The sequence below is a fragment of the Mesoplodon mirus genome, assembly GCF_964341445.2.
Source record: "Mesoplodon mirus genome assembly, chromosome: 8".
Taxonomy (NCBI): domain Eukaryota; kingdom Metazoa; phylum Chordata; class Mammalia; order Artiodactyla; family Ziphiidae; genus Mesoplodon; species Mesoplodon mirus.
Window position 1 is genome coordinate 65,723,856 of NC_138984.1, and position 26,659 is coordinate 65,750,514.

General features: G+C 43.5%; 1 protein-coding gene across 1 annotated transcript in view; it reads left to right on the plus strand.

Moving 5' to 3' along the window:
• Positions 1–1,831: 1,831 nt before the first annotated feature.
• The window catches only part of KIF5C (kinesin family member 5C), a gene marked incomplete at its 5' end in the record, with an annotated part of 175,549 nt that continues 150,721 nt past the window's right edge, over positions 1,832–26,659 (plus strand). The window contains one exon of the mRNA XM_082630257.1: positions 1,832–1,957. Coding sequence (XP_082486383.1) covers positions 1,832–1,957 — 126 coding nt within the window. The remainder of the gene's footprint in view (positions 1,958–26,659) is intronic.

Consider the following 26,659-nt stretch of genomic DNA (forward strand, 5'->3'; position numbering starts at 1 on the left):
AAACATCTATCCTTATCTAATGGTAGAAATTGAAGAATGAACGCAGGGGCTGTTGGCAGCTGGGTTTCTTGACATGTTGAAGGGATGATCTAGAGGGAGAGTAAGGCCAATAAAAAGAGAGAACAGGGACCAGTGGTAGAGAGAGAGCCTTGGTAGTCTGCCTGTTCCCTGGCTTGGTTTTTCATCATTCCTTTAATAAGCCAGATCAATCTGTCTTCTTCTTTTTTTCTGTTTGTTTATTTATTTTTTCTTTTTTAATTCATCTTTATTGGAGTATAGTTGCTTCACAATACTGTGTTAGCTTCTGTTGTACAACAGAGTGAATCAACCATATGCATACATATATCCCCACATCCCCTCCCTCTTGAATCTCCCTCCCACCCTCCCTCCTTTAACTCAGTGGCTCCAGGTGGATTTCTATCACTTTCCATGGTAAGAGCCCTAATATACATACTTACTAATAGGCATGAATGCTTGACTCTGGGAGAGTAAATGCTTAAACAAAATACCAGAAGCAAGCAGAGCAAGAGGTGAATTTAAACGGAGGAAGCCACAAGTAGTTTGGTGTTTGTCAGAGTGTAAACATCAAGACAAGAAGTGGCAAGAGATGAGGCTAATAAGTAGACAGAATCTGATCACGGGACCTGGATATATTTTGCAAAGTACTTTGGACTTGATCCTGTATATATTCTGTTCATTCTACAGGGTTATAAGTAGGCATTTGGCAGAGGTTCTGTAAACTGTACAATAATTAGTAGTAATTAAGAGGCTCTTAACCTGGGAGTCACAGACAGGCTTCAGCTGTCTCCAATCCCTCTCAAATAGCATGAAAAATCTGTGGGTGTGTACAGGTTTATTTGTCTTTGTTTTTGTTATGGAAGAGGTCCCTGACTTTCATCAGATATTAAAGGAGTCCCTGACCCAAAATATGTATGAACTGCTATCTATGTACAGGCATTTTCAGGAGTTACTGACTTCAAATATTCATGCAAATCTCATTGCCCCCCTCCCTCCGATTTCCTCACGACGCTTAAAAACTGTTGAGCACAGAGAATATGCTTCATAACTGTTTGGTTGGACATTGTCTTAAGAGGGGATTTTCCTTTGGGATCATGAAACGATGTAAAGAGATGATATAGACCTGGTTATTTATAGAGATTTTAACCGGGAACACTGGATGTGACATCCATCCTGTATTGACTTGGGCAGCCAGCCAAGACCTGCAGGCTCTCGGAGGTGTCACCCGGGGCACCAACGTTGTCTCCGAAAGCCAACTCCAAGTATCCTTGTCCTTCCACCCACAGGTGCAACGACTACAAGTCCCAGGACGCTTCGCTCTTGGAGCCTGGGCGAGGGCGGGGCGGATCTCCGCAGTGACGTCACCGTCCCGGGGCGGACCGAGGGAGGGCGGGGCGAAGGGGCGGGGTGGGGAGGCGCCGGAGCGCGCTGGTGCTGATGCAGGATGGCTGAGCTCGCAGGAGCCCGGGAGGTCTGAGCCGGGAGAGGCTTGCTCCCTGCGCATCGCCTCGTCCGCCCGCCGCGTGGTCCTGGGCAGGTGGGCCCGGGACGCAGCGCAGGGCTAGGGCAAGGCCAGGGAAGGCAGGTGTGCAGCCGGACGGGCCAAAGGTTGATAGACTGCCCACCTACCGGGTCTCGGAGCGGCCAGAGCTGCCCAGCCCGCCGAGTTCGCGATGACCTGCTGAGAAGCTTCGTCGGAGGCTGCGGGAGGCGGCCTCGTTGCGGGCGGTGCGGTTCTCGACCACCTCCCTAGTTGTGCGGAACCCCGTCCCCCCGCCCATCCCCGCGCCCCTTCCCTCTGCCGCCGGCAGAGATGGCGGATCCAGCCGAATGCAGCATCAAAGTGATGTGCAGGTTCCGGCCACTCAACGAAGCTGAGATCCTCCGCGGGGACAAATTCATCCCCAAATTTAAAGGCGATGAGACCGTGGTGATCGGGGTAAGTGGCTGGGAAGTCTGGCCTCCCCTGCTGCTTCGCGCCGCAGCCCTGACGCCCCAGATCAGGCAGAGATGCTCGGGCTACCCCTTCGGACATCCCCTCGGGGCTGCCCTCTAGGGTGGACTTGACGAGAAGTCCCCTCCCCCCCCGTAGTTCCCCCCTGGGCCGGTGGAGGGTCGACTGGGGACCATGGGGCGGGCCCCAGGCGGCGGGGGTCGGGGTGGGGGGCGAGGAAGGGTTCGGCGCCGCCATTGTTATTGGGGTGCGGGCCCGAGTGGGCCCATTGTTCCCCGCCCTGGCCACACCGCGTGGGTAGTGTGTTCAGGTTACCCTCAAGCCCACGTGTAACCCACAAATGATTCCAGGCATTGGTTCAATTTATCGAACACTTGGCCTCTTCTCACGAGCTTGGTGAAAGAAAAAAGGTACTGGAAAAATCCTAGCCTCGGCGCGGAGCTCCCACAGCTGTGCAGAATTGGCTCCCCGCGGCGTTCCTCCTTGCTCTGCACGCGGAAGGCGGGGGATGGGGGAATACTGGTGGCCTTGGTGTCTCCTGCTTCCTCTCAACCCAGGCTGCCCTGGCTTGAACCTCGGTTCTGACCCTTCCGCAACAGGGCGACCCCCACCTGGTGTCCGCAGACCCTCGGGTGTGCTTCACGTTGGGTGGAGAGAAGGCTGTGCGCCCACGTCTGTGGGGCTGGGGGTCCGGAGCGCAACCAAATAGCCTCTGTGCCCAAAGAAGTTACTTTGTGTGGCTGGGGTCCCCCTCCCTCTTGGTCTCCCTTCCCACGTTACCCCTCCCCCCTTCCCTCACCTCCGCAGGCTTGGCTCTATTTCTGCAGCGGGGCTGCTGGTGGGGGGAGGGAATACCACTGGGTTTTAGTTCTTAAAGGAATATGTCAAATAAAACAAGCCAGCCTCCCCCCGCTCCACCGCCCTTCCCCCTCCGCTGTCCCCAGCGTGTGTAGCTGATGGTGCCCTCTTTGTATGCGAGTCGCGTGGGGAGGGACCGAGTTAATGGGAGCCTCCCGATCCCTGCTGACACGTTCCTGGCAGCCTGCTCGAGGCTGCTGATGCAGCCTTCCCGGCCTCAGCATTGATTAAGTGATGTCATCCCGTTTACTGAGCATGCTCCGACTAACCCCCTCCCTCCTATTTCCCCCAGTGGCTGGTGTATTTAGGTCAAGTGATTGACAGGTGACAATTTACTTAGGGTCTCTGCCTGAGTCAGCCCGGCCTTTCTTAAGCACCAGAGGCCGATATTTGCCGGCCCAAGCAGTCCCAGCATCTTCGCCAAGGTTGTGCCGCAGTCCCTGGTAAGGGACCTGGGCACTGGCAGGTGCTGGCTGAACTGGAAGACAGGCGCTCTCCGCGCGAGGGAAACAGAGGCAAGGCTCTGGCCTCAGGGCTTCATCTTGAACCTCCCCTTAGGAAGGCAGCTCCTCTTGACGCCCTCTTCTCTCCTCCCAGTTTTCACAGCCATCAGAAAACCGTGACTTCCAAATGCTACGGGGATGGTCGTTCACCCTGAGAGCTGACCTAAGAGGGCAGGAAAGAGGGGTGTTCTATCTGCTTAGTGTTAAATTGAAGAAAAGTTGTATGCTACAGTTATTGATGAGGAGGAAGATTCTATACTTAATGGCAGACATGGGATAGTGACATATCTATGACCGGTACATGGGGCAGAGGTGTTGGGATACACCTCTAAGCTAGGGTCAGCCTATAGTCTGATTTGCTATTTCCTGAGCCACGCTATGGTTTAGATAGAGTGGGAGTTACTGGGGACATCTAGTCCCTGCCTCTTGTCTTGTAACAATTTTTTAACAAGTAATTGTGTAGCCCTAGAACATGGTCTGATGGCCCTAGTTTTTCAGAGGTTTTAAAGAAAAGCTGAAGTTGTTTCTTCCCTTTTTCCTCCTTCTCCTTTTCCTTCCTCTTCCTCCTCTTCCTCCATCTTCTAAGGGTGATATACCAGGACTAATGAAGTGGAGTAATAAATCATCCCTTTGATCTGTGTGCAAGGCAGAGATCCTTAATCTTATTCCTCTTTCACTTTGACACTACTATGAGTATATATTTAATTCCCATCTACATATTCATGTTATTGAGTGAATAAAGTAAAAACAAAGTCACCATATAAAATAAGTATATTAAACAAAAGATTGTAGATGTGAATACACATGTAGCTCTTCAACTGTAAATTAGCATTTTTGATATTCTTACTATAATCCTTTTTTTAAAATTTTTTATTTATCTTTGTCTGCATTGGGTCTTCGTTGCTGCACACAGGCTTTCTCTGGTTGTGGCGAGCGGGGACTACTCTTTGTTGTGGTGCGCGGGCTTCTCATTGCGGTGGCTTCTCTTGTTGCGGAGCACGGGCTCTAGCCACGCGGGCTTCAGTAGTTGTGGCGCACGGGCTTTGTTGCTCTGTGGCATGTGGGATCTTCCCGGACCAGGGTTCAAACCCTTGTTCCCTGCATTGGCAGGCGGATGCTTAACCACTGCGCCACCAGGGAAGTTCCTTACTATAATCCTTTAATACAGCAGAGTTTTCAGTTTTCTTTAAGATAAATTTTTCTTTGAAATAAAGCATTCATATAGAAAAGTGTTTTCATAAGTGTACAGCCTGATGATTTTTTTTTTTTTATAAACACTCCCTCGTAACCACCTCTTAGACTAAGAAACAGACATTTTCAGGACTGCAGAATTCTCCCTAGCGTCCCTCCCAGTCACTGACTCCCTCTGCCTCAGGGTAACTACTATTCTGACTTCTAATGCCATAGATTAGTTTAATTTAGTTTTTTTCTAAGCTTTATCTACATAAAACCATACAGTATGTTCACTTCTGTGTGAGTTCTTGCGCTCAACATTACTCTTGTCAAATTCATCCATGTTGCGGTGCGTAGCTGCAGTTTGTTCATCCTCATTGTTCTGTAGTATCTCATTATATGAATATACCACAATTTCTTTATCTAGTAACTGTTTGGTAGTAACTGTTTCGATAGTTTCCACTTTGGGGCTCTTATGGATGGAGCTGCTATAAACACTGTTTTACACATCTTTCAGTGAGTGTGGTACAGAACAGAAGACTGCCAGATGCTGAAGGGTGCTGGGACTTCTGTTGGCATGTGCTCGGACCCTTCCCATTCCTAATTAATAATGTGTAACTAAAGGAAGTGACAGTTCTGGCAGCCTGTATCCCACTTTGTACACCAAGTAGAATGGCTCCCAAGTCAGTTCACTAGGAACCATCCCACATGGCTCAGTTGCAGGTGGAAACTGCCTTAGGTGGGCATTCCCTTCCTTGCTTGCAGGGACAGAGATTGTGGGGATGACCAAAGAAGCCCAGGGCCATCCAGAAATGTCACCTTCACTCCCAAGAGAGATGAGTGAAGAATGAATTTCTGTGCAGTTATCTGTGAGTCCAAATTCAGAATCCCAGACATTCTATTTGTTTTTGAAACTGGGGTGATTTTATTTCCTTTAAAGTCTTGTTCATTTCTTATGGAGATGTATGCTAAGAGGGAGATTTTGCAGGTGGAGTTCCTAGATTTTTCTTTTTTAAGAAATGTCCTGTCTAGGAGGGATTATCTCTACCATTCTTGCTTTTTTTTTTTCCCCCGGATCCTGTGCAGAGCTTTCTTTCCCTGACTGCTCCAGCCACAGTCTCTTCCCACTATGAACTCTTGTAGCATTTATTTTGTATATGATCTCCTGATTTTTTTGCCTTAGATTATTATTAATTTTGGTCATATGTTTAATGACATTGTAAGGCATGTGTAGAGACAAGGCCCATCCATGTTTTGCTTCTTTGTACTTCCCAGGGCCTTGCCCATAGAAGGCACTTAATAAATATTTATTGATCTCTTTGTTGAGTCTAGAAATCTTAACTCTGATGTATTTAACTGATTTCATGGACTTTTAATTGACTGTAGGCTGTCGGGGGTAGTTAAAAAATAAGTTTAAAGAGATATGCTTTTCCTTTGAGCAGGCCTGGTAAGAGAGCATATAATACACTTAAATGTTATAAGAAAATTGGGAAAGAACTGTATCCAGCTTTGTTAAAAATTAGGAGTGCTAATGACACTCACGGTGAGCTAGAAGTGGAGGGCAGGGCTAGGGACTCCACATTAATTCTTCAAAGAAAAATATTGGATTTACAGCATTTCTCAGAATACTCCTCCATTAGCTGCTAAAATTCCGCGTGAGTCAACCATTACTTTGAGCTCTGTCTATTGGTTTTGATGCATCTGTATTGATGGAACTCTGTCTTAGAGAGTTCTCAGTGAGGTTCTTTGAAATGGACTTATACCCTTCAGTTTTGGGCTTTCCTCTTGTTGGCAATCCTGGGAAAGCAGGTGTTGTTAACCATGGGTGCTTTCCTTGGGGCAATGTAAGTTTTGACTTGTTTGGAAGCCAAAGCAAAATATTAGCTATAAACCCTGAGCTGGCCTTCAGGTGGAAAGTGGCCTCAGGTTGTAGGAGCTTAGATTAGTTCTGGACAGTGGATGGGCAGGGAAGGCAGGGGCCAGGACAGAGACCAAATTCCAAGCCTGAGTTATCTTTGTGGAGATTATGGGCTGAAGATGTGAAGAAATATGGCTAGAACTTTTCTTTTTGTCCATAGCAATGGTCTTTTAAAGCAAGAGTATTTTCTTTTAAAAGTTATACAGAGTAAAGTCACTCTTTTTGGTGTATAGTTCTATTATAGGGGTGTGAAAAATACATAGAGTTGTGTAGCTATGCTCTATTAGTTTTCTGTTGCTGCTGTAACAAATTACAACAAATTTAAAGGCTTAAAATGATACAAGTTTATTATCACACAGCTTCCATAGGTCATGTGGACAAAGGATGTCGCCTGCCATTGATGGTGCACCCTGAGGGGAATTCAGGACATAGAAAAACAGAATACTGGCCCTAGATAGTTAAGATGCATATCAAAGGAATGTTTTCCTTAGCCCAGACTCTTTCATCTTCCCATACATAGAAAAGCACTAAAATCATTAACTTGAGATGTCTATTGTGATTAGCAGTAATCTTTTGATGTTCCACTACATAGTTTTGTTTTGTTTTGTGCCCCCCCACCACCGTGCAAAAACTCCTGTATATCCCGACTCCACCCTTACTTCTTTGGAACAGTCCCTCAGAGCTATCTGAGAGGCTGTCATCCCAGGCTATAGTCCTCAGTAAATGCCCTAAATAAAACATGTTTCTCAGCTTTTAGATTGTGCTTTTTTTTTTTCAGTCAACAATCAGAAGTCCATCAAGTCAGCTGGTTTCTCTGTTTAGAGTCTCACAAGGTCAAGACCAAGGTGTTGGCAGGGCCATGTTCTTTTCTGGAGGGTCTGGGAGGAAATTCATTTCTTTGCTCATTCAGGTTGTTGGCAGAATTCAGTTCCTTATGGTTTTGGACTGAGGTCCCCATTCCCTCGCTGGCTGTCAGCCTGGGCTGTTCTTAGCTTCTAGAGGCCACTCGCAGGTCCTGGCCACATGGCCCCCTTCCTCTACCTTAGGAGCCAGCAGTGGGTTGATTCCCTCTCATGCTTCCAATTTCTCCTGCCTCTTCTTCCATGGCTTGTCTCTCTCACTGACTCCTCTGCCTCCCTCTTTCACTTTTCAGGGCCCACTTGGTTACAGTGAACCCAGTCAGATAATCTGGGCTAATCTCCCTGATACAAGGGCAGCTGATTAGCAATCTTAATTCCATCTGCAAAGTTCCTTTTATCCTGTAACTTTCACATATTCACAGATTCCAGGGATTAGTGTGGACATCTTTTGAGCCATTATTCTGCCTCCACATACCATACTCAAGATACAAAGCAAAAAAAAAAAGATACAAAGCAATTTCATCACTCCAAAAAAAAAAAAAAAAGTCCTCATGCCCCCCACTCTGTAATCAAACCTTCTCCCCTCTCTTAACCCCTGGCAACCATTTATCTGTTCTTCCTCTGTATAATTTTTGCCTTTTCCAAATTGTATATATAAAAATGGAATCATAAATTTAAGTATCTTTTTGAGCTTGGGTCCTTTGAGGTTTAGGTTGTTGTTGCATATATCAATAGTTCATTCCTTTTTATTGCTTAGTGGTATTCCTTTATACAAGTTTGTCACAGTTTGTTTATCCATTCACCTGTTGAAGGACATTTGTGTTGTTTCCAATCTGGCATGATTATGAAAAAAGCTGTTATAAACCTTTGAATATAGGTTCTTGTGTGAGTATAAATTTTTTATTTCTCTTGGGTAAACACCCAGGAGTGGGATTACTACAGTAGATCATATTGCAACTATATGTTTAACTCTAAGAAATTGCCAGTTTTCCAAAGTGGTTGTACCATTTTGTGTTCCCACCTAAAAGCGGTAACGTTTTAAGCCAGACTTTTTTTTTTTTTTTTTTTTTCCCGTACGCAGGCCTCTCACTGTTGTGGCCTCTCCCGTTGCGGAGCACAGGCTCCGCGGCCATGGCTCATGGGCCCAGCTCCGTGGCATGTGGGATCCTCCCTGACCGGGGCATGAACCCGTGTCCCCTGCATCAGCAGGCAGACTCTCAACCACTGCGCCACCAGGGAAGCCCTAAGCCAGACTTTTAAAGAATGTATTCAGTCGTGTGTCTAGTGAATACTAACAGTAGTGTTCAGTAGTGTCAAGATATATCAGTCCTTCATTCTCTTGTGCCCTAAGTTCAGAGATGTTTACATGAGATGTTACATGTTTAGATGACTTAGTGGTTTCCTGTAAACCTACCCTCTGAAACCCTGGAATGAGTGAACACAGGAGAGTAGCTATAATCTGGCATGTGTCACTGGAGGCCACTCATGTTGGTGGTGAGCACACAGTCGATGCTATGTAAATGACTGGGGTTGGTAGAGGCAGTGGGGAGGGTCAGAACGGAGTGTGGATTCACTAGCTCTCTGTGGGGCCTTTTTCAAGTTGCTTAGCTTTCCTGGGCCTCAGTTTGGTCAGATTTAAGGTGGAGATAATTACTTATCTCACAGGGTCGTTGGGATGAAATGAAGTGGTCAAAACAGGGTCTAGCACAGAGAAAATGCTCAATAAATGCTAATTATCTCCCATGTTTCCTATTCCCCTTTTAATTTTCCTCATTTTCAGAATTAGTCTTGCCCCCCAAAATTACTGCCCTTAACTCTGGCTAGGCCCTGAAAGCCCTTCTTGCATCCTCATTTCCTAGGGACTGGTTCACCCCATTCTCCTGCTTGGAATAGCCACTCTTTTCCTCTTACCTGTGGAATTCCTAACCATTGGAAGGCAGAGCTCAGGTTCCATTTACTCATAGACTATATCAGCTGTTCCTATTTTCTGCAATGATCACTCATAGGTGTGTGCATGCGCATGCGCGTGTATATTCTCCTCATGTAAGTTGCAAGCTTCTGAGAAGCAGGAGCTGTTTTTTTACGTCTTTGTCCCCTTTTCTGTCATTTTCTTGTTGCTTAGTAAGTGTATCTTGATTGACAGTTCTGTCTTCCCCTGTTCCCTGCCTGGAATCAAGTCTCCCTAAATGCCAATTTCTGCATTTCCTTAAATAACTTGGGCATCACTGGGGATTTCCCTCTGCTTCCACCTGTGCTTGTCTGGCCTAACTCCCCTGTTTAATGACAGTGTTGTGCATCCTTGGCTTTTCTCCTCCCTTCAGAATAGGAAACCTCCCCCACCCTTGGGTTCTCTTTAGTACCGGCCTCAGGTTTCTCACCCGTGTCTACGTGTTACACAAGAAAAAACAAAACTACATCCTCCCTAATGGTTTCTCTTGAGTTTAAAAAAAAAAAAAAAGCTCCCTGACAGATCCAATTTCACCTGATTTCTCTCAGGTTTTCCATAGAGTCCTATTTTTGTGGCTGAGAAAGCTCCTCCCTTAACCCATTTGCTGCACATCAACCAAGTTCCTTTTAGTAGGAAGAGAGATGTTGAGTTTGTGGTTATTTGCAAATATTGCAGAGCTTGGGAGAAAATAGAGTTTTAGATTCATCTTACTATCCCCAGCACCAAACTTGGACATGAGGCAGACAGCCCAGGACCATCATTTCCCAGCTCTGCGACTTCTTAGCTTTAAGAACTTGGACAAATTGCTACACCACGCTGTTTCAGTTTCCTGGCCTGTGAAATGGGGATAATAACACTCTCCACCTTGTGACAGTTACATGAGCTAATGTGTGTAGATTGCCAAGTACAGTGCCTGGTTCAGAAAATGTACACTGTTATAAGACCCACGATGGTTATTTCTCTGCACACTTGTCAGACTGACTAATCTGGGGAAAGCCCTAGACCCTTCACAGGTGCCCTGGTACCTTCAGGCTGTGTTAAAGAAAAAATTATTCTCACACTTGTAAAGATAGTAGGGAAGACTATTGAAGTAGGGGGTCGATAGTACTGCAATAGGGAAGAGAAATCAGGCTCAATTTCAAGTACAAGTGGAGCAGGTTGGTGGGTGGGTAGGTGGATGGACAGTCACTAAGAGGGGACATGAAAGGTAAGGGGGATTCTTGCTGAACTGACCTAATAGGATTCTTGCTGCAGGCAGGCCAGATATCAACATTTTAAGATACAATTGCGGTATCGAGGGTGATTAGTTACTGACGGTGGGGGGGATTCTCTCTAAACTGCCTTAGCAGGAGTCTTGCTCAAATTGGACTCTGCAGGGACAGACATGGAAGTCCAAGGTCAAGGCCCAGTTGAGAAGAGGGCTCAGAGGAGCCTGACTAAAGTTTGATCAAGGAGAGAGTCTTGGGACTTCCCTGGTGGTCCAGCGGTTAAGACTCCACGCTTCCACTGCAGGGTTCAGTCCCTGGTTGGGGAACTAAGATCCTGCATGCCACGTGGCACGGCCAAAAAAAAAGAGAGAGAGTCTTGCTCATTTGGAACCCAGATGCTTCAGTGGGGGCATTTGAGACCTCCATCCCTCAGGCCTACCTACCTTCCTAACCTCACCCCCGACCCCATGTTACATCTGGGCTTCTGTTCCCCTAAAATATTAGGCTTCTCAGTGTCTTCCCTTCGCTGCCACAGCTGCCCACATCCCACATGCCTGGGATGACCGTCCTCAGTGTACCTGCATGGCAACATCCACTTGCCTTTAGAATCTCATCCCATGGTGCCTTTTCTGAACGCTTTTTTGACCAGCTCCTCTCCCCCTCCACCCCACCACCCTGGCCAGGTTAGATGCTTCTTCCCTGCACCCCTTGTACCACGCAGGACTCCTGTCAGACTTCCTCCACTACTGCATTTCATTTATTTGGGTATAAGTGTCCTTTCCCCAATTAGACTAAACCCCTTAGAGGGCAGGAAGTGTGTGCCATTCGTTTCCACCTGCAAGTTCTGGACTAGTAGCTGGAATAGAGTAGTTGCTCAGTACAAGATGTCTTTTGAAAGAAGTGAAAGAATGCTGACCCGCCTAGGCTGTCAGATGTCCGAGCCTGGGGGTTATTTGCTTGGATTTTTACCTTTGACCTCTGTCTAGCTCTGGTAACTTCTTTCCTGCTTTGGATATCTTCATGGTTTTGTTGTTGTTGTCTTAAAAGAAATAGCTTTTGGGCTTCCCTGGTGGCACAGCGGTTGAGAGTCCGCCTGCTGATGCAGGAGACACGGGTTCGTGACCCGGTCCAGGAAGATCCCACATGCCGCAGAGCGGCTGGGCCCGTGAGCCATGGCCGCTGAGCCTGCGCGTCCGGAGCCTGTGCTCCGCAACGGGAGAGGCCACAACAGTGAGAGGCCCGCGTACCGCAAAGAAAAAAAAAAAAAAGAAATAGCTTTTTCAGGCGTCCTGATATATGCTTACTGAAAAAACCTCAGACCATGCAGAAAAACATGAAGGAGAAGGTAAAAATCACTTTTAATTTTATGAACCAGAAAACATCATTGTTAACATCTTATTGTTTATTCCAGCTCTTTCCTATTCTATAGGAAACATACTTTGTTTTAAAATGAAGATATGACTTTATAAATCTGTTTTGAAACCCAGCATTTTACTTAACGGTATACCTCAGACATCAGCATTTTTAAAGGTTGTATATAATTCCATATGTGTCTAATCAGTACTTTAACCATTTTCTACAATGGCCATTTGTTTTTTTTCTGTTTTATTTTTCAGTTATAAACAAAGGTGTTGTAAACATCAGTGTATGCATCTCTTTGTGCTCTTGCCCAATTTTTTGTTAGAATACGTTCTTAGAATTGGGATTGCTGGGTAAAAGGATATAGATGATTTTAAGGTATCCACAGTTTTTGAGGGGGAGCAATTTAGAGATGGTGAATTGTCTTCTGTTTTATATTCTCACTTCTTTGCCCCATGGCAAACTCCATGGGGTTGGTGCCAATTTGTCTCATAAGACATCCTTTCATATCTCAGCTAAATTAAATTCTTACCAAGAGCGTGTGCTTCGTCATGCACTGTTAACCCATAGATCCAGAACATGGCAATGTCTTCAGATTTTTAATGTAAACCATAGGATTTTGTAGGCTGTCTCTTGTCAGTTTCAATATCCTAAAGGATGTTGTTTCTTGGAGGTGATCAAAAGCTAAATCTGTCTCTTGAGACAGCGAGAGATAGAGGTCAAGATTGTAGTCTTAAAGAAAACTAGGATGGATGTGTCCTTTCTTCTTGGAGCTAACAGTGAATGGCCTGTGATATCTTCCAGGCAATGGTAAGTTGAGAAGGGATATAATAGCCCTCCCAAAAAAGCCCTAGAAAGAGCTTTTTTTTTTTTTTCCTTTTCCTTTGATTACTAGGTACTCTTAAAAAAAACTTATATAAAATTTCAAGCATACACCAAAGTGGAAAGAATATCAAAATATACCCCCATGAATCTGTCAACCAGTTTTAGCTATCATCAACAAATGGGCTAATCTTATTTTTTCTATACACCCCTAACCTTATCTCCCCAAATCACTCAATTATTTTAAAGTGAAATCTCATGTCTCACATTACTCTATCCCTAAACTTTAACAGATATCTCTACAAGATCAGGACTCTTAAAACCACAATAACATTATCACAGCTAACATGTGCACAATTCCTTACTGTCAAATACCCAGACAAATTCCTCCCATTGCCTTATAAGTTTCTTCTCCAGTTGGTTTGCTCAAATCAGAATACTGGGTACTATTGATTACAAGTGTGGAGGAAAAGAAATGCTCATACGTACCAACCTTGAAACAAGAGGGAGGGAGGCTTTTGCTATAGAGTCACGTGTGGCAGTAGAAACACACACAGAGCAATCAGGGCTAATCGAGATTTCCAGCGCATCTCCCTTAACAGTAGTTATGTCCTAGTTATCCTTTTTAATAAACCAATGCCAGCATTGCAGTATCACCCACAAAAGCTCTTTAAAGAGCTATATGCTTTATAGCTTCCCTCACCACTGCATCTCCCCTTGCTTTAGTTGGCTTGCATGGACGTCAGCAAAGCAGGACATGTCACTCATTTGTCTTCTAAGCTCAGTACCCACCCTTATAAAATCGGTACCAACTACATTTAGAGCAGTTCTTTTAGGTGTGTCTTGGTGTGTTAGTATTTATTATCTTTTCAGTCAGTGCATACTCATCCTTGGTGTGAATTGAATACTGGAAAACAAATCCACAGAGCTGAAGGGAAAACATGCAGGTGAGAAGGTGAGAAGAGAATTCAGTGCAACACAATACTTTAAGGAAAAAGGTTTGTAGTTCTCTTTTTATGCATTTTCTCATAAAAAAAAAGAACCTTTGGAAGGGAGTTGAGGTTAGAAAAAAAGTGCAAATAAAAACCAAATCCCACATGATTGATGCTTTAACTTCTTTGACTGCAGAGTATCGTCGTGACAGGTGCTGGTCAGTAATGTTATTTTAGGAGCATTTTGTTTGAAGAGCTTGGTCACACAATTCCGGGCTAGCAAATCCCAGGGACTCTTCCCAGGCTCTCTCACAGAGCCGTCTCCCCACTCCCAGGTCTCATTTGTTCTCAAGGGGAAATGAAGAACAGCCTGCTTCAGTTCTCCGAGGAGGTTATATCATAGTTTTTTACTGAATGAATGGTCGGGTACCTCACTCCACAGAGATTACTGATGTTCATCTGGGAACCTGGCTAGACAACAGCTCCGTCTGACATCAGAAACTTGGGGTAGCCTTGGGAGAACGGACTTCTGCTCCTCTTTCATGGCACCTCTTGCTCCATAGAGAGGAACAAATGCCAATCTGATTGGTCAGTGTCCAAACCTCTATTGGTCCAGTAGGTGGGCAGGATCCCTTGGGAGGCGGTCAGTTCCTTCCTCTATCTGGCCTCTGTGGTAAGCTGACCCCTGCAGGGTCTGGCTTCCTGGGGTGGCTCCCGGGGGCTGGCTGTTTTTCCATCTCAGCATCATCCACTGCTGAGTGGATAAGTTCATCTGGGCCCACAGATGCGGGCCCCTGTGGGCTGGTCTTAAGGTTCAGAACAGGCTGGGCTGTAGGACGGTGGGGTGGTGAGGTGAAGAAAACAGGAAGACCACACAAGCCTCCTTGCCCAAGCCTTGGCCAATTTTGATATTGGGATAATGGGTGCTAGTGTCCTACCCAGGTGGTGCTTGGACACCTGCTGTATCCCTGTTCCTGTGTAGAGCAAACTCGCCCGCCCCGGGGGGAGAAGGGGGCTGACTGTTAGGGGAGGCTTCTGGCATTCCAGGGCCCCTGGTACTAATGTCATCACGATAGCATCGAAACTGTCTTCAAACTACTAATAGTTTGTTTACCTAATATTTGTGAAAGTAGACTTTAGAAGAGAAGTGTTTAGCTCTTCAGTAATAATTACTACACAACATAGCCTACTAATTATCTGCTCAAACAAGTGGGAAAAAAAACCCCACCTGAAGTACTGTATCCTAGAGTAACACTTGCTTGCTCATGTGTGTTGTTAAATTTTCCTTAATGAATATGCCTCTTGGAAAAGACTGGCTTGAGGATTTTTTTTGAAGTATAGTTGATTTACAATGTTGTGTTAATTTCTGCTGTACAGCAAAGTGATTCAGTTATACATATATAGACATTCTTTTTTATATTCTTTTCCATATGGTTTATCACAGGATATTGAATATAGTTCCCTGTGGAGGATGTATTTTAAACAATATTTTCTGATCTAGACATTTATCTAAACAAGTTGGTAAAGGGGAAAATATACACCTATCTAATACTCACTTCCTTCGTTCTATTAAAAACAAATATAAAGAGGTAACATATAGGTTAATGTAAAACTTTAAATGAGTTCTTTATTACTGTGAAAAATGTTTCCCTTTATAAAGAGGTGTTTTCCTGCACTGTGGACTTTTTGGAGCTTCACTGTAATACTATGCTGTCCAAAATGGTAGCCACCAGCCTCATGTGACTATTAAGCACTTGCAGTGTGATTGTCCAAATTGGGGTGTTCAGGAGACGTAAAATGTAAACTGGCTTTCAAAGGCTCTGTACCAAAAAAAAAAAAAAAAAGAATGTAAAAATATTAATTTATTCATTAATTCTTTTGGTATTCATTACATGTTGAAATGATAACATTTTGGATGTATCGGGTTAAATAACATTGATGAAATAAATTCCCCCCTTTTCTTTTCACTTTTTAAAATGTGACTACTAGAAAATTTAAAGTTACATGTGTGGCTTGCATTTTTGTCTGACATTATGTATATGCATACATATATATATATATCTTTTTTTTTTTTCTTCTTATTCTTTGGTGGTGGCATGTGGGACCTTAGTTCCCTGAGGAGGGATCGAACCCCGCCCCCTGCATTGGAAGCGAGGAGTCTTAACCACTGGACCGCCAGGGAAGTCCTGGCATTATATTTCTATTGGCAATATATTTCTGTATGACAGTGCTGCTCTAACATTTAGATGCTAGCATTCTGATTGTTTTTGCATTTATTAATTTTGGTTCCAGTTTGGCATATTGAGGGCTTATTGTATGCTAAGGTCAGTGCTAAGCACTGTGGACTTCCTGTGATAAGTAAGACCAGATCCCTGCCATCAATAACCGTGTATATAATTAATTCAATGGGCGGAAGCAAGTGAAAAAAAAAGTAGTGTGCTATGAGTGTCCGAAGAGAAGAGGAAGCACAACCTTGATGGAGTTAAAAAGAGAGAGAAAGCACATCCAGTGGTGTCCTGGGAAACCTCAGGCAGGGGGACCGTTTGATCCTCACCTCGAAGCTGGGGTAGGAATCTGCTCTGCAAATGTAAAATTTGCTTCTTTATCCTCAGTTACTTTGCAGTTCTGCGTAGCCGCTTTAGAGATTTCTGTTTTAAATATGGTTGAGAAAAAGACCTGAGAAGGGATGTGTGCTGTAGCTGGGCGTCACTCTCCTCTCGCTCTCCTCCACCCCGCCCCCCCCCCTGCACCCGCCAGGATTGTGCTCCCCCCGCATCCTGTAATTAAGTACCAGCCATTTGCAGCGGGTTTGTGATGCAGATTGTGATGCCTTTGCGTGGGTGACATTGAGAACACCAAAAGGTGACAGGGAGTCTCGTCTTGGAAAAACTGCACGATGCCCTCCTGCCGCCAGGCTCCAGCCGAAGCCTCCCTGGGGGCGGGACTCCAGCCCGCGGGCCTCGCCCTACCCCCCCGCGCTGGGTGCTGGGTCGACCTCCCCAGCCGGCGGATTTTAATTTCCAGGCAAGGAGCGCCAGGGTGATGGCAAATTTGCTGCTTACCTTGTCTCCATTCTGTCGCTAATGCTGGGAATGATGAGACCTCTTGTCCTGAAAATACATTCCCCTTTAGCGCAGGCACCTTCTAATGAGGTCCCTCCCCGCAGCGGAACAAAAGCTCCCATTACGAGGACGTCAGGGGGAGGCCGCGCTGCTGTGGGAAACCTAGGCAACGCCGCCTTTGTCGCTCACAGGTGCCTCTTCTTTGTCCTAGCATCTGGGGGAGAGGTCACCTTGCAGGTGAAGGCCACACAGCTTTCTGGAGAAGGAGCTGGAAACTTTTCCACCCGCACTTATGTCCCTGTTTGTCTGGGTTGGCACAGAATTGATTTTTCCTCCTTTGTAAATGGCAGAAAGGCTCATTCACATGATGGTAACATGAAAGAACAGCAACGGCAAAATCAGCCATAAACTTACCATCGTACATCATCCATGTTAATTATTTTGTATCCTCCTTTTTCCTCTCTTGGTTGACACTTAACATTTTGGAAAATAAATGTATACCATAGATATACAATTCTGCCTTTTTTGAAAAAACCAAATCCCGCTCCATAAATGGTTTTCCATGTTGTATAATATCTTCATGGTTATAATTTTCAGTGATGACTGAAGTGTGCTTCAGCTGATAGATCACAGTTTGCTCATTTGGATCTCGTCTCCCCTTGCTGAGGGTGATGCTTTAGCGATCATATGCGTGCACAGAGCTGTTTTCTTTTGCTGAGTTATTTCTAGACGATACATTCTCCAGAAGTTGATTTACTGGACCCAATGCTGTGAATATTTAAATTGACCCTATTCAGTATTATCCTGTTGCTTTCTATAGGGGTCTACCCATCCCTATGGCCTCTGTGGATATATGAGTATCCCATTTGGCAGGGAATTAATTTTTAAGGTAAAGGAGATAATCATTTGAGAGGGTAATTTATAGAGCAGTGGCCTGGGATTCATGTGTCTTGGGTTTTGTTCCAGGCATTTCCTCTGATTTTATATGAATTTTAAACTAAAAGTATAACTATTCAGTGATCTGTTTTACTTTGGAGTGTTGTTGTCATTGGGCACTTCTGGGGTCAGGCTGGTGAATGGGGAGCCTCCTGGGCTTTAAAGACGAAGGAAGGACTTGGAAGTGTTGGTCCACCTCCCAACATTCGTCAGAGGAATTGCTCGGAGGTGGTGATCTACACTTACGTTTAACTCAAGGCACTTCTCACATGCTTACAGATATAATTATTCATGCTATGGCATTGGATGAACTTCAGGCCTTCTGTAACCTAACAGCAGCTCACGTAGGGATACATCTTGCTGGATGACCTGGGGCATCTTGTAGGAGTCCATCCTTCCAGGAGGTATGGTGGCACCATGCAAAAGGCATGACTTCATGCTTTAGTGGTTCTATACATCCAGGCACCAGCATTCTCTTTAGTCCTGGGGTAGCCCACCAACCAGGCTTATCGTCCTGTGGGCATCACTGGCAAACCCAGCGCTGGGACACGAGAACCCAGGTAAGGTAAACAAAAAGAAAAGCAAGATGGAGGAACTCGGGCCAGGCTGAAAATGAGAGGAAAAGAGTGCTGTGGACCCCCTTACTGGGTGTCTCTATTCTCTGATCTTACTAGAGAAGACAGGACACATTTCTTTTCTTACAAAATTGCCTTTGAATACAAAGTATTGCTCTCTATTGAATAGGTTTAGTCACTTTTTTTAAAAGTTATTTATTTATTTATTGGCTGTGTTGGGTCTTCCTTGCTGCACGGGGGCTACTCTTCATTGCAGTGCATGGGCTTCTCATTGCGGTGGCTTCTCTTGTTGCATAGCACGGGCTCTAGGCGCACGGGCTTCAGTAGTTGTGGCTCACAGGCTCAGTAGTTGTGGCGCACGGGCTTCGTTGCTCCGTGGCACGTGGGATCTTCCCGGACCAGGGATGGAACCCATGTCCCCTGCATTGGCAGGCAGATTCTTAACCACTGTGCCACCAGGGAAGCCCAGGTTTAGTCACTTTTTTGGGGTGCCTTGATTATCGTGTCAAATACCACTTATTTAAGAAACTATTTCATGTGTGAAAATTTTACCTATTACTCTGATTAAATTTTAGGTTTTATAAAAGTGATAAATTAAGGCATACTCCTGGTATAAAGCTCAAAGAACACAGAAGGAGATAAAGAGAAAAGGAAGGATGAGGTAAGAATTTTTACAGGGGAGGAAAGGTATTCAATGTGATCACTGTGTGTTCAAGGACTGGAGGAAGCCTGCAAGCCACATTCAAGAGGCCTGAGGACAGAGGAGCAGCAAGGTGGTCAGATTAGAATAAAGAGGAAGGAATGAGATGTAGAGGGTCCTGAAAGGGGGCTAGAGGAATTGAAACTTGGTTTGGTTAACTGGTAACTCTTCTCTAGCCTGTAGCTGGCTCAGAAATACACAAAACATTTCTCCTTAAATCATGTATCCCTTGGCCTCAAACAACCTTTTCAGGTTCCCATGAAGCCAGGTACTGTTGGGGTTTGCTCTTCACAGCTTTATGCCTGGTGGTACAATGCAAAACATGCATGTTCTCATCTATCCCAGACGAAGTTCAACAGTTATGGTCCCTTGATCTGTCATCTAAAAGGATTAATATATCTTGTTTAACCCCAATAGTTAGGGGATGAAGGTTTTTTTCATGTGTGGATCACCAAATTTCAAGGAATTGACACACAGTAAAGTATACATAACTTAAGCCACATTTAACATAATGTTTTTCTGATGATCTAGACGTTTCCTGGAAGAATTTTGCATTGTTGGTAAGAATGGTCTAATTTGGGATATTGTGTATGTCAAAGGCTCCTTATTGTACAACAGTAGTTTCATGTCTGTTGATGTCTGTTGATCTTGCTTATTTTAAGGGAAGAGATGATAGAAAACAACCCTCTAAAGTGGCTTAATTCTGGCAGGATTTCTTCAGCACTAAATTGCATTTCAGAAGATGGAGCTTACTCTGGAAAGTGAGTGTGGGAGGTCAGAGAGAAAGTGCCTTTCAACTTGGATGCTTGGGAGAACCATATTTAGAGAAAACTTCTCAATCTTTTAAAAGTTAAGAATAGCCTGTTTTTTTATTTTCTATTTGCCTCACCCCACCCCAAACACAACTCTAGTGTTCAGTAGAAATATCAGTTGATAAGAGTGTCTCAATTACAGAACTACAGACAATCTCTGTGTTACTGCTCTTCTCAGAGACCTTTATGAACCTGTTTGACGACCAGTAATTTTCTTCTTACACCAATGAGGTTATATTCTTCCCTGCTTGCTTGCGAAATATTGTAATTCTAACAGAGTAGTGACAGCGTATCACAAAATCTGCTTGACTTAACAAACACGTAAATGCTTTACGTTTATTCAGTCATTTATTTTAATCTGCAGTACTACTCTATAAGGTAGCCACTATTGTCCTAACCCATCTCCCCATTTCCACAGATGAGAAATTTGGGACACAGGTTAAGTAACTTGCCTAAGGTCACACAAGAGTAAGTTGTAGATCTGGGATTCAAACCCAGGCACACTGGCCTCAGAGTCCTTGCTTTAAACTGTTTGCTATGTTGATTTTGCTATTTTGGTTCATACCAGGAATTGAGAATATTTGGGTGCACAGCATTTTCTAAATTCAAGTTTCTCTAGGTCACTAGTTCCTTGAGTTATTCCCTGATAAAAGGGTTTGATATCAATTAAACGTAAGAAGAGTTACCCACATTCTCTGCCTCTTGGAGATCCGAGCCCCCCAGCCCCCTCAAGCAGTCCTGCCATAAATCAGCATGCTTAGCTTTGTTTAACTTGGTGTTTTTGAGCTGAGGCATACGTTTGGGACTGCTGTAGGAGAAGGTAGCTGTAAACTAGGGCTACCCTTGAAAATGGAGGATTTTTTCTCTCTCTCTTTCTTGTCTTTGCATTGATATCAAATTATGTATGATGGTCAGAATCAGCTTCTCTGTTATTGCTGTGATTTCCATCTGAAAGGCTGTTTAGGGTATTCCATAGACTACAGTGCCACTGTTCTCAGGGTGTGGTATATTTGTTAGGAAGCCTTGTAAGCTAGACTTCTGAATGTTTCAGTCTGCTGTTAATCTACATGGATCTGTCCACAGAGGAAAGAATTATGATGCTTTTCTTATAAAACATATGTTCACCCTTCTCTTCTGTGTCTTAAAAGTGGAGAGATTTGTGACTGCTTCTTGGATTTCTAAGTCCATCTGTGTTCAACCATATTACTAAACTCTCTTTTAAAAATTGTCAGTAAATTTAAAAAGATATATCATGAAGATAATTTTTTGTCATCTTCAAATAATGTCAGTTTTGTTTCTTTCTTTCCAAAACATATACTTTTAAGTTCTTTTTTCTTGTCTTACTGTGTTGGATAGGACCTCCTTGACAGTCTGAAATAAAAACAATAATAGCAGGAATCCTTGTCTCGGTCTTGATCTTAAAGCAATGTTTGATGTAGGTTTTTAGTAGATGTCCATTATCAAGGTAAGGAAGTACCACCTATTCCTTGTTTGTTTTGTTTTGTTTTTAGTCATGAACAGGTCTTGAAGACCTTGATTGCTTCTTACTTGGATTGTAATAGTCTTGGAAAACAATCCCCTGCTTGCTCTTCCCTTCCTCTAGTCTCCTGAATATTTTTGCTAAAATATTTCTGAAGTTCCATCCAGAATGTCAATTCTCTGCTCAAAACATTTAAGGACTCTCCTTTGCTTACTAAAATAAATGTGAACTCCTCAACTTGTTCCTGCTATTCAGCAAACCCCTCCACAATATGTTCCCTTCAGCCTTTCTCAAACCTAACTGTACACTGTATGCCAAACTCAGTCTGGGCTTTCACTCTTTCAGGCCTTTGTTGATGAGGTTGCCATCTCGTGGAGTGCCATTCCCATCCTTCTGTCCTCCTGAACTTCTTGCTCACGCTAGAAACTCACAGGAGGCATTTCCTCTTGTCCTTAGTCTCTCCCTTCTTGGAATTACCCCACTTAGATGTGAGCTCCTCTCCAGGTTAGGGTTTGTATGATTAATTTTCTTTCTTTTTTTTTTTTAAACAGTTTTATTGAGGTATGATTGATATACATTGTTGGATTTATTTTCATCCTCTCAGCATATGATTCATAATGGGTGTGCAATACACAATGGGATGTATGAATGACTAACTGAAAAAAAGTATTTCTTGTGGTGTTAATGCTCATTGTTAGGATTATTTTTTGTTTCATTATGCCTCTCTTCCTCTCTCCATCAGTCCTACCTGAGGACTAAACATGCCCACATGTTTCTTTTGTGGAATTCACCATAATTGGGCCAAACTGAGAACAGGCATTCCTTAGGGTGCACGATCCATTCATCCCACCCGCAACCAACTCACTGTCTAGTAAGAGAGATAGACAGACAGACGCACACACACACACAAGTAATGGCAATGAGACTGATAAGTGATTGAATAGTACTCAAGGTGTATTGAGCATGAAACGCCTTTAAGGTTGGGGCAAATTTTGCAAAGTGGTTCCATTTTCCAAAGGAAAAAATTGTTTGTATTGAATATCCAAACTCCTTTACGTTCTGTTCATCTATTCAGTTGGTAGAGCCAAAAAGGAAAGAAATTAGAGATTCATTAAGTACAGAAAATGATTTGCTTTCAAATGATTTCCTCTTCTTCTAAAACGTAGAAGCCACACACAAAACACTCTTCTCTTGCGACTTAACTAGTCTTAAAAAATTATTTTAATATGAACTGAAAACTAGCATCATAAAGAAAGAAGGGTCCAGGAAATTGTAAATTGAAGACTTTAATATAAATGAGCCATACTTAAAATTCTATCGATAGTCCTCAGCTCTGAAAGGGAAATGTCTGTAATTTACCTAAATTGGCTTGAAAGGAAAAGAAATGAGACTTCCTTCCTTGGATGTCTGTTTCCTGGCATTTTCCTAATAACCAGGCTACAGAGTGATTGAATTATTATTATAACCCCATAGCTATTATTTTCATTTCAAAAGACTATGGGTTAATTCCAGCTGAAGCTTACCTTTCAAGTAAGTGTGTGTGTAACATATTTAATAAATCAATATGAGCCATATGGTCTGGGGATCAGAATTACTTGAGATCAACCAAGGCATTTTTCTTAAAGATGATCAGTTGTTCATCCTAGCATATTATTCGGGAAAATGGAAGCGGGGGAGGGAAGATTAAAGAAACTATGAAAGTAATTACAAGTGTTCAGTAGTTCCTTTTTACTTCTTTTAATTTTCTTGACGTTTTATTCCAAATATAAATATAATATGAATATTTCAGGACAATTGAAGAGATTCAGGGAGGTAAAATTTGTAAGGTAGAAATGCCCCCTATTCCCCTCTCCAGAATAATTACTGTTAAATGATGGGTGTTATATTATTCCAACATCTTACTTTTATAAAGTCAATTGTAAAATATTTAATATGTATAAAAAATAACAAAAATGAACTATGAGACATTCGAATAAAGTTAACACCCATGAGGTCACTGTGTACTTAATAGCATGTTACCAATGTGTGACTCTCCCTAGGTCCCAGCTGTTATCCCCTCATCCCAGAAGCAACCACTCTCCTGAATTTTGCTTTTATCACCTCCATAATATTCTTTATAGTTTTATGGCAAACATTTTTTAAAGCCCTAAATGATATATTATTTACCTTTGCTTGGCCTTCTATGTGTAAAATATTTACTACTGTGTATATTTTTCTGTGACTTGCTTTTTTCTCTTAACATTTATGTTTCAAGGTAGCTACTTAAAGTCACCATGAATTCTGATGGTAGGAAAACATAGCCTGTCCAAATCCAGTTCAGTCTAGGTGATAATAGTCTGCTTGCACTGCCATCATATAATACCACAGTCCGGGTGGTTTAAACAACAGACATTTATTTTATCACAGTCTGGAGGCTGGAAGTCCAAGATCAAGGTGCCAGCAGAGTTGGTTTCTGGGGAGATCTATCTTCCTGGTAAAGGTGACACCTTCTCACTGTGTCCTCACATGACCTCTTCCCTGTGTGTGTACGGAAAGAGAGAGATCTCTGTTGTCTCTCTTCTTCTTATATGGACACCAGTCCTGTTGGATTAGGGTCCCACCCTTGTGACCTCATTTAACCTTAATTACCTCCTTAAAGGCCCTGTCTCCAAACACAGTCACATCGGACATTAGTGCTTCAACATACGAATTTTGTGGGGACACAGTTTAGTCTGTACAGGTGGTACACACTACGGCTCTGTGACACCCCGCAGGGGGTTCAGAGATGATAAAACTCAAGCATTTCCTCTAGAGGTTATAGCCCATGGGGCGTTTCCTGGCTTTTTTCCTAATAAAACGGCTAAGGTTCCCCAGAGGAGAGCTCTTGGGGAGCCCTCCCAGAGAGTGACTTATGTGAGCATGAAAACTGTGCTGAGCTGAGCCTCCAAACAAGAGAATAGAGGGGCCAAGTAAGAGGCATGCCAGCTTCCCCAATGGGGTGCATGGTTGCACTTTGAACCCTGAGCACTGGAAGTGGCTTCCCTGAAAGCCAGATGCCTGCTGTCATAAGGGGCTCGATGACTGCGTTAGAAAAAGTCTTCTGCAGCAGTCAGACCATTTTTATAGACTTCTTCCCTTTGGGAGCATCATGATACTGACGACTCTCCTGTTTTAGTTGATGACAAAGGAGGATCCTGGACAAATGTTTTGGTAAGGGATTGAGAGTGCCCCGGAAGAGAGAATAAGGAGGTGATTCTCTTAGCATCATTTGTTATCTTGTCTTGCTGGAACTGTCTGGGACTCCGGGTGCGTGCATATGGTCAGGAGAAAAGACAATAGGAACTTGAGAAGCTAAAAATTAACAGCCATTTGGGACTAAGTTATTGTTAATTCTCACCCTATGAAAGGCTGGCCTATTCTAAAATTTTGTGATGACTAGAGCAGCAGTTTTCAATTTTTTGATCAATAGACCATGATCCATTTTACCAGGAAATCCAGAAATACATTTGATGTCACAGCTTAGCACACAGACACAAAAGCACACATCTGAAGTAAGTATTATGAAACAATACTATTAGTCCGTGTGCTGTACTGACCTTTTCTAGTCCACTCTATTTCCTTTTATGTTTTTAGATGCTAGTTATGATCTGATAAATGTGATTCTGAACCAGCACATAGTAGACTAGTGTTTCTCTACTGAGGAGGTTTTTTTTTTTTTACGAGTTTACAGTCCCCAAATCAAATTCCTTGTGTTACTTTGGAAAGGCTGGAGGACATCGAAATTTCACTCTTCACCATTTTCATGTCCTGATCAGCTCAACACTCCACCTGACAGGTATTACAAAAGTATGTGATTATTTGTGCAGCAGGTATTTTTCAAGCCCCAGCTCTGGGCCAGACACTATGTGAGGAACTAGTGAAATACATTTTCCAAACTGGTGGCATGTTTGTTAAGAGTTAGAGAATGGAATTTAAAATTGCTGTTTTTAACTTAGGTTAACTCTGTGATGTGAATGTCTGACCTTGGTGCCCCGTAAGTCACCCTAGGCCTGCTGTCCCGGTGCTCCAGGGAGAGGTGTGGCTGGTGGGGAAAGCCTGGGGTTTGGGTCCGTAGAGATGAACTGGGCCCTGGCTTTATTTCTCTGAGGGCATCATCTCGGGCAAATTGACCAGTTTAACATGTCTGCAGTGAAATGGAGATGCTGAGAAACCTGGTGGATGTGAGTGAAGAAGAGCTGATCCTGTAAGTGAAAGGAGTTTGTACAATGTACTGGCAGCGCCCGCTCCCAGCACCTTCTGCATGTGGCCCATTGTGTGAAGTCCCGCCTCTTTCCTAGGCCTCTCTTCCTACCAGACATCCTGTCCAGTCCACATAGGAATGGCGACCTTCAGGCATCTAGGCGGTGGAAAGTCCTGGACTGAGCAGCTCTTTGCAGTCAGAAGCAGCCAAAGTTTGTCAATTCCCCTGCAACGAGTAGGCAGGCTCACCTTGAAAGTCCCTATTTCTGTGGTGACTTCAGTGCATGTTGTTAAGATCACCACTAAACCATTTATTAGATACACAAGGTCCCAGGACCCTGAAATGAGTATCTCCTGAGACAATTCCCATCCCATCCGAGGAAGGCAGAATAATGGCCCCCACAGGTGTCCACTTCCTAATCCCTGGAACCTAAATCTGTTATGTTATATGACAAGGCGGGGTAAGGTTGCAGATGGAATTGAGGTTGCTAATCAGTTGACCTTAAGATAAGGAGGTTCTGGATTTTCCCTGAGAACCCAGTCTAACCACAAGGGTCCTTAAATGGGGAAGAAGGGTGCAGATGAGTCAGAACCAGACAGATGATGACGTCTTGAGAAAGACAGGACTGGACTCAGCTGGTCGTGGCTGCTTTGAAGATGGAAGGAGGGCATGAGCCAGGGAATGCGGGCGGCCTCTGAAACCTAGAAAAGTCAAGGACACGGATTCTCCCCCAGAGCCTCTAGGAAAGAAATGCAGCACTAACCTTCACGTTCGCCCAGTGAGGCCCACTGTAGACTTCTGACCCATAGAGCTGTTAAGATGATAAAGCTGTGTTGTTTTAAACCACTAAATTTGTGGTGATTTGTTACAGCAGCAATAGGAAACTAATATACCATTCCATGATTATTTAATTTTTTACAAAGAAAACTTACGTATATTTGCCAGAAATGAATTAAGATGAGAAAAACAGTAATATTTGAAGGGCCCATTTTCATATTTACAACAAAATGTTCAATATTCAAAAGGAAATTTTATATGAAATGGAGATGTGTACAATCCTTGCTTCTAAAATAAAAGAATTGTTTTAGATGCTTGCTGTATACAATATTAGTTAAATAGTATATTTTTCAGAATTCACAATTATTGACCTATATAATTCTTTTGGCAGAGAAGACTTTTTAATCTTTTTAAAAAAGATTCAGTGACAAAGCATGTATAGCTATAGCCTACTGTTCCCTTTTATTTATGTTTCAAAACTAATTGTTGCTTTTATTGTTAAAAACTCTTGGCAGTTTCAGCTTTTGGATAATAAAAAATGGAAA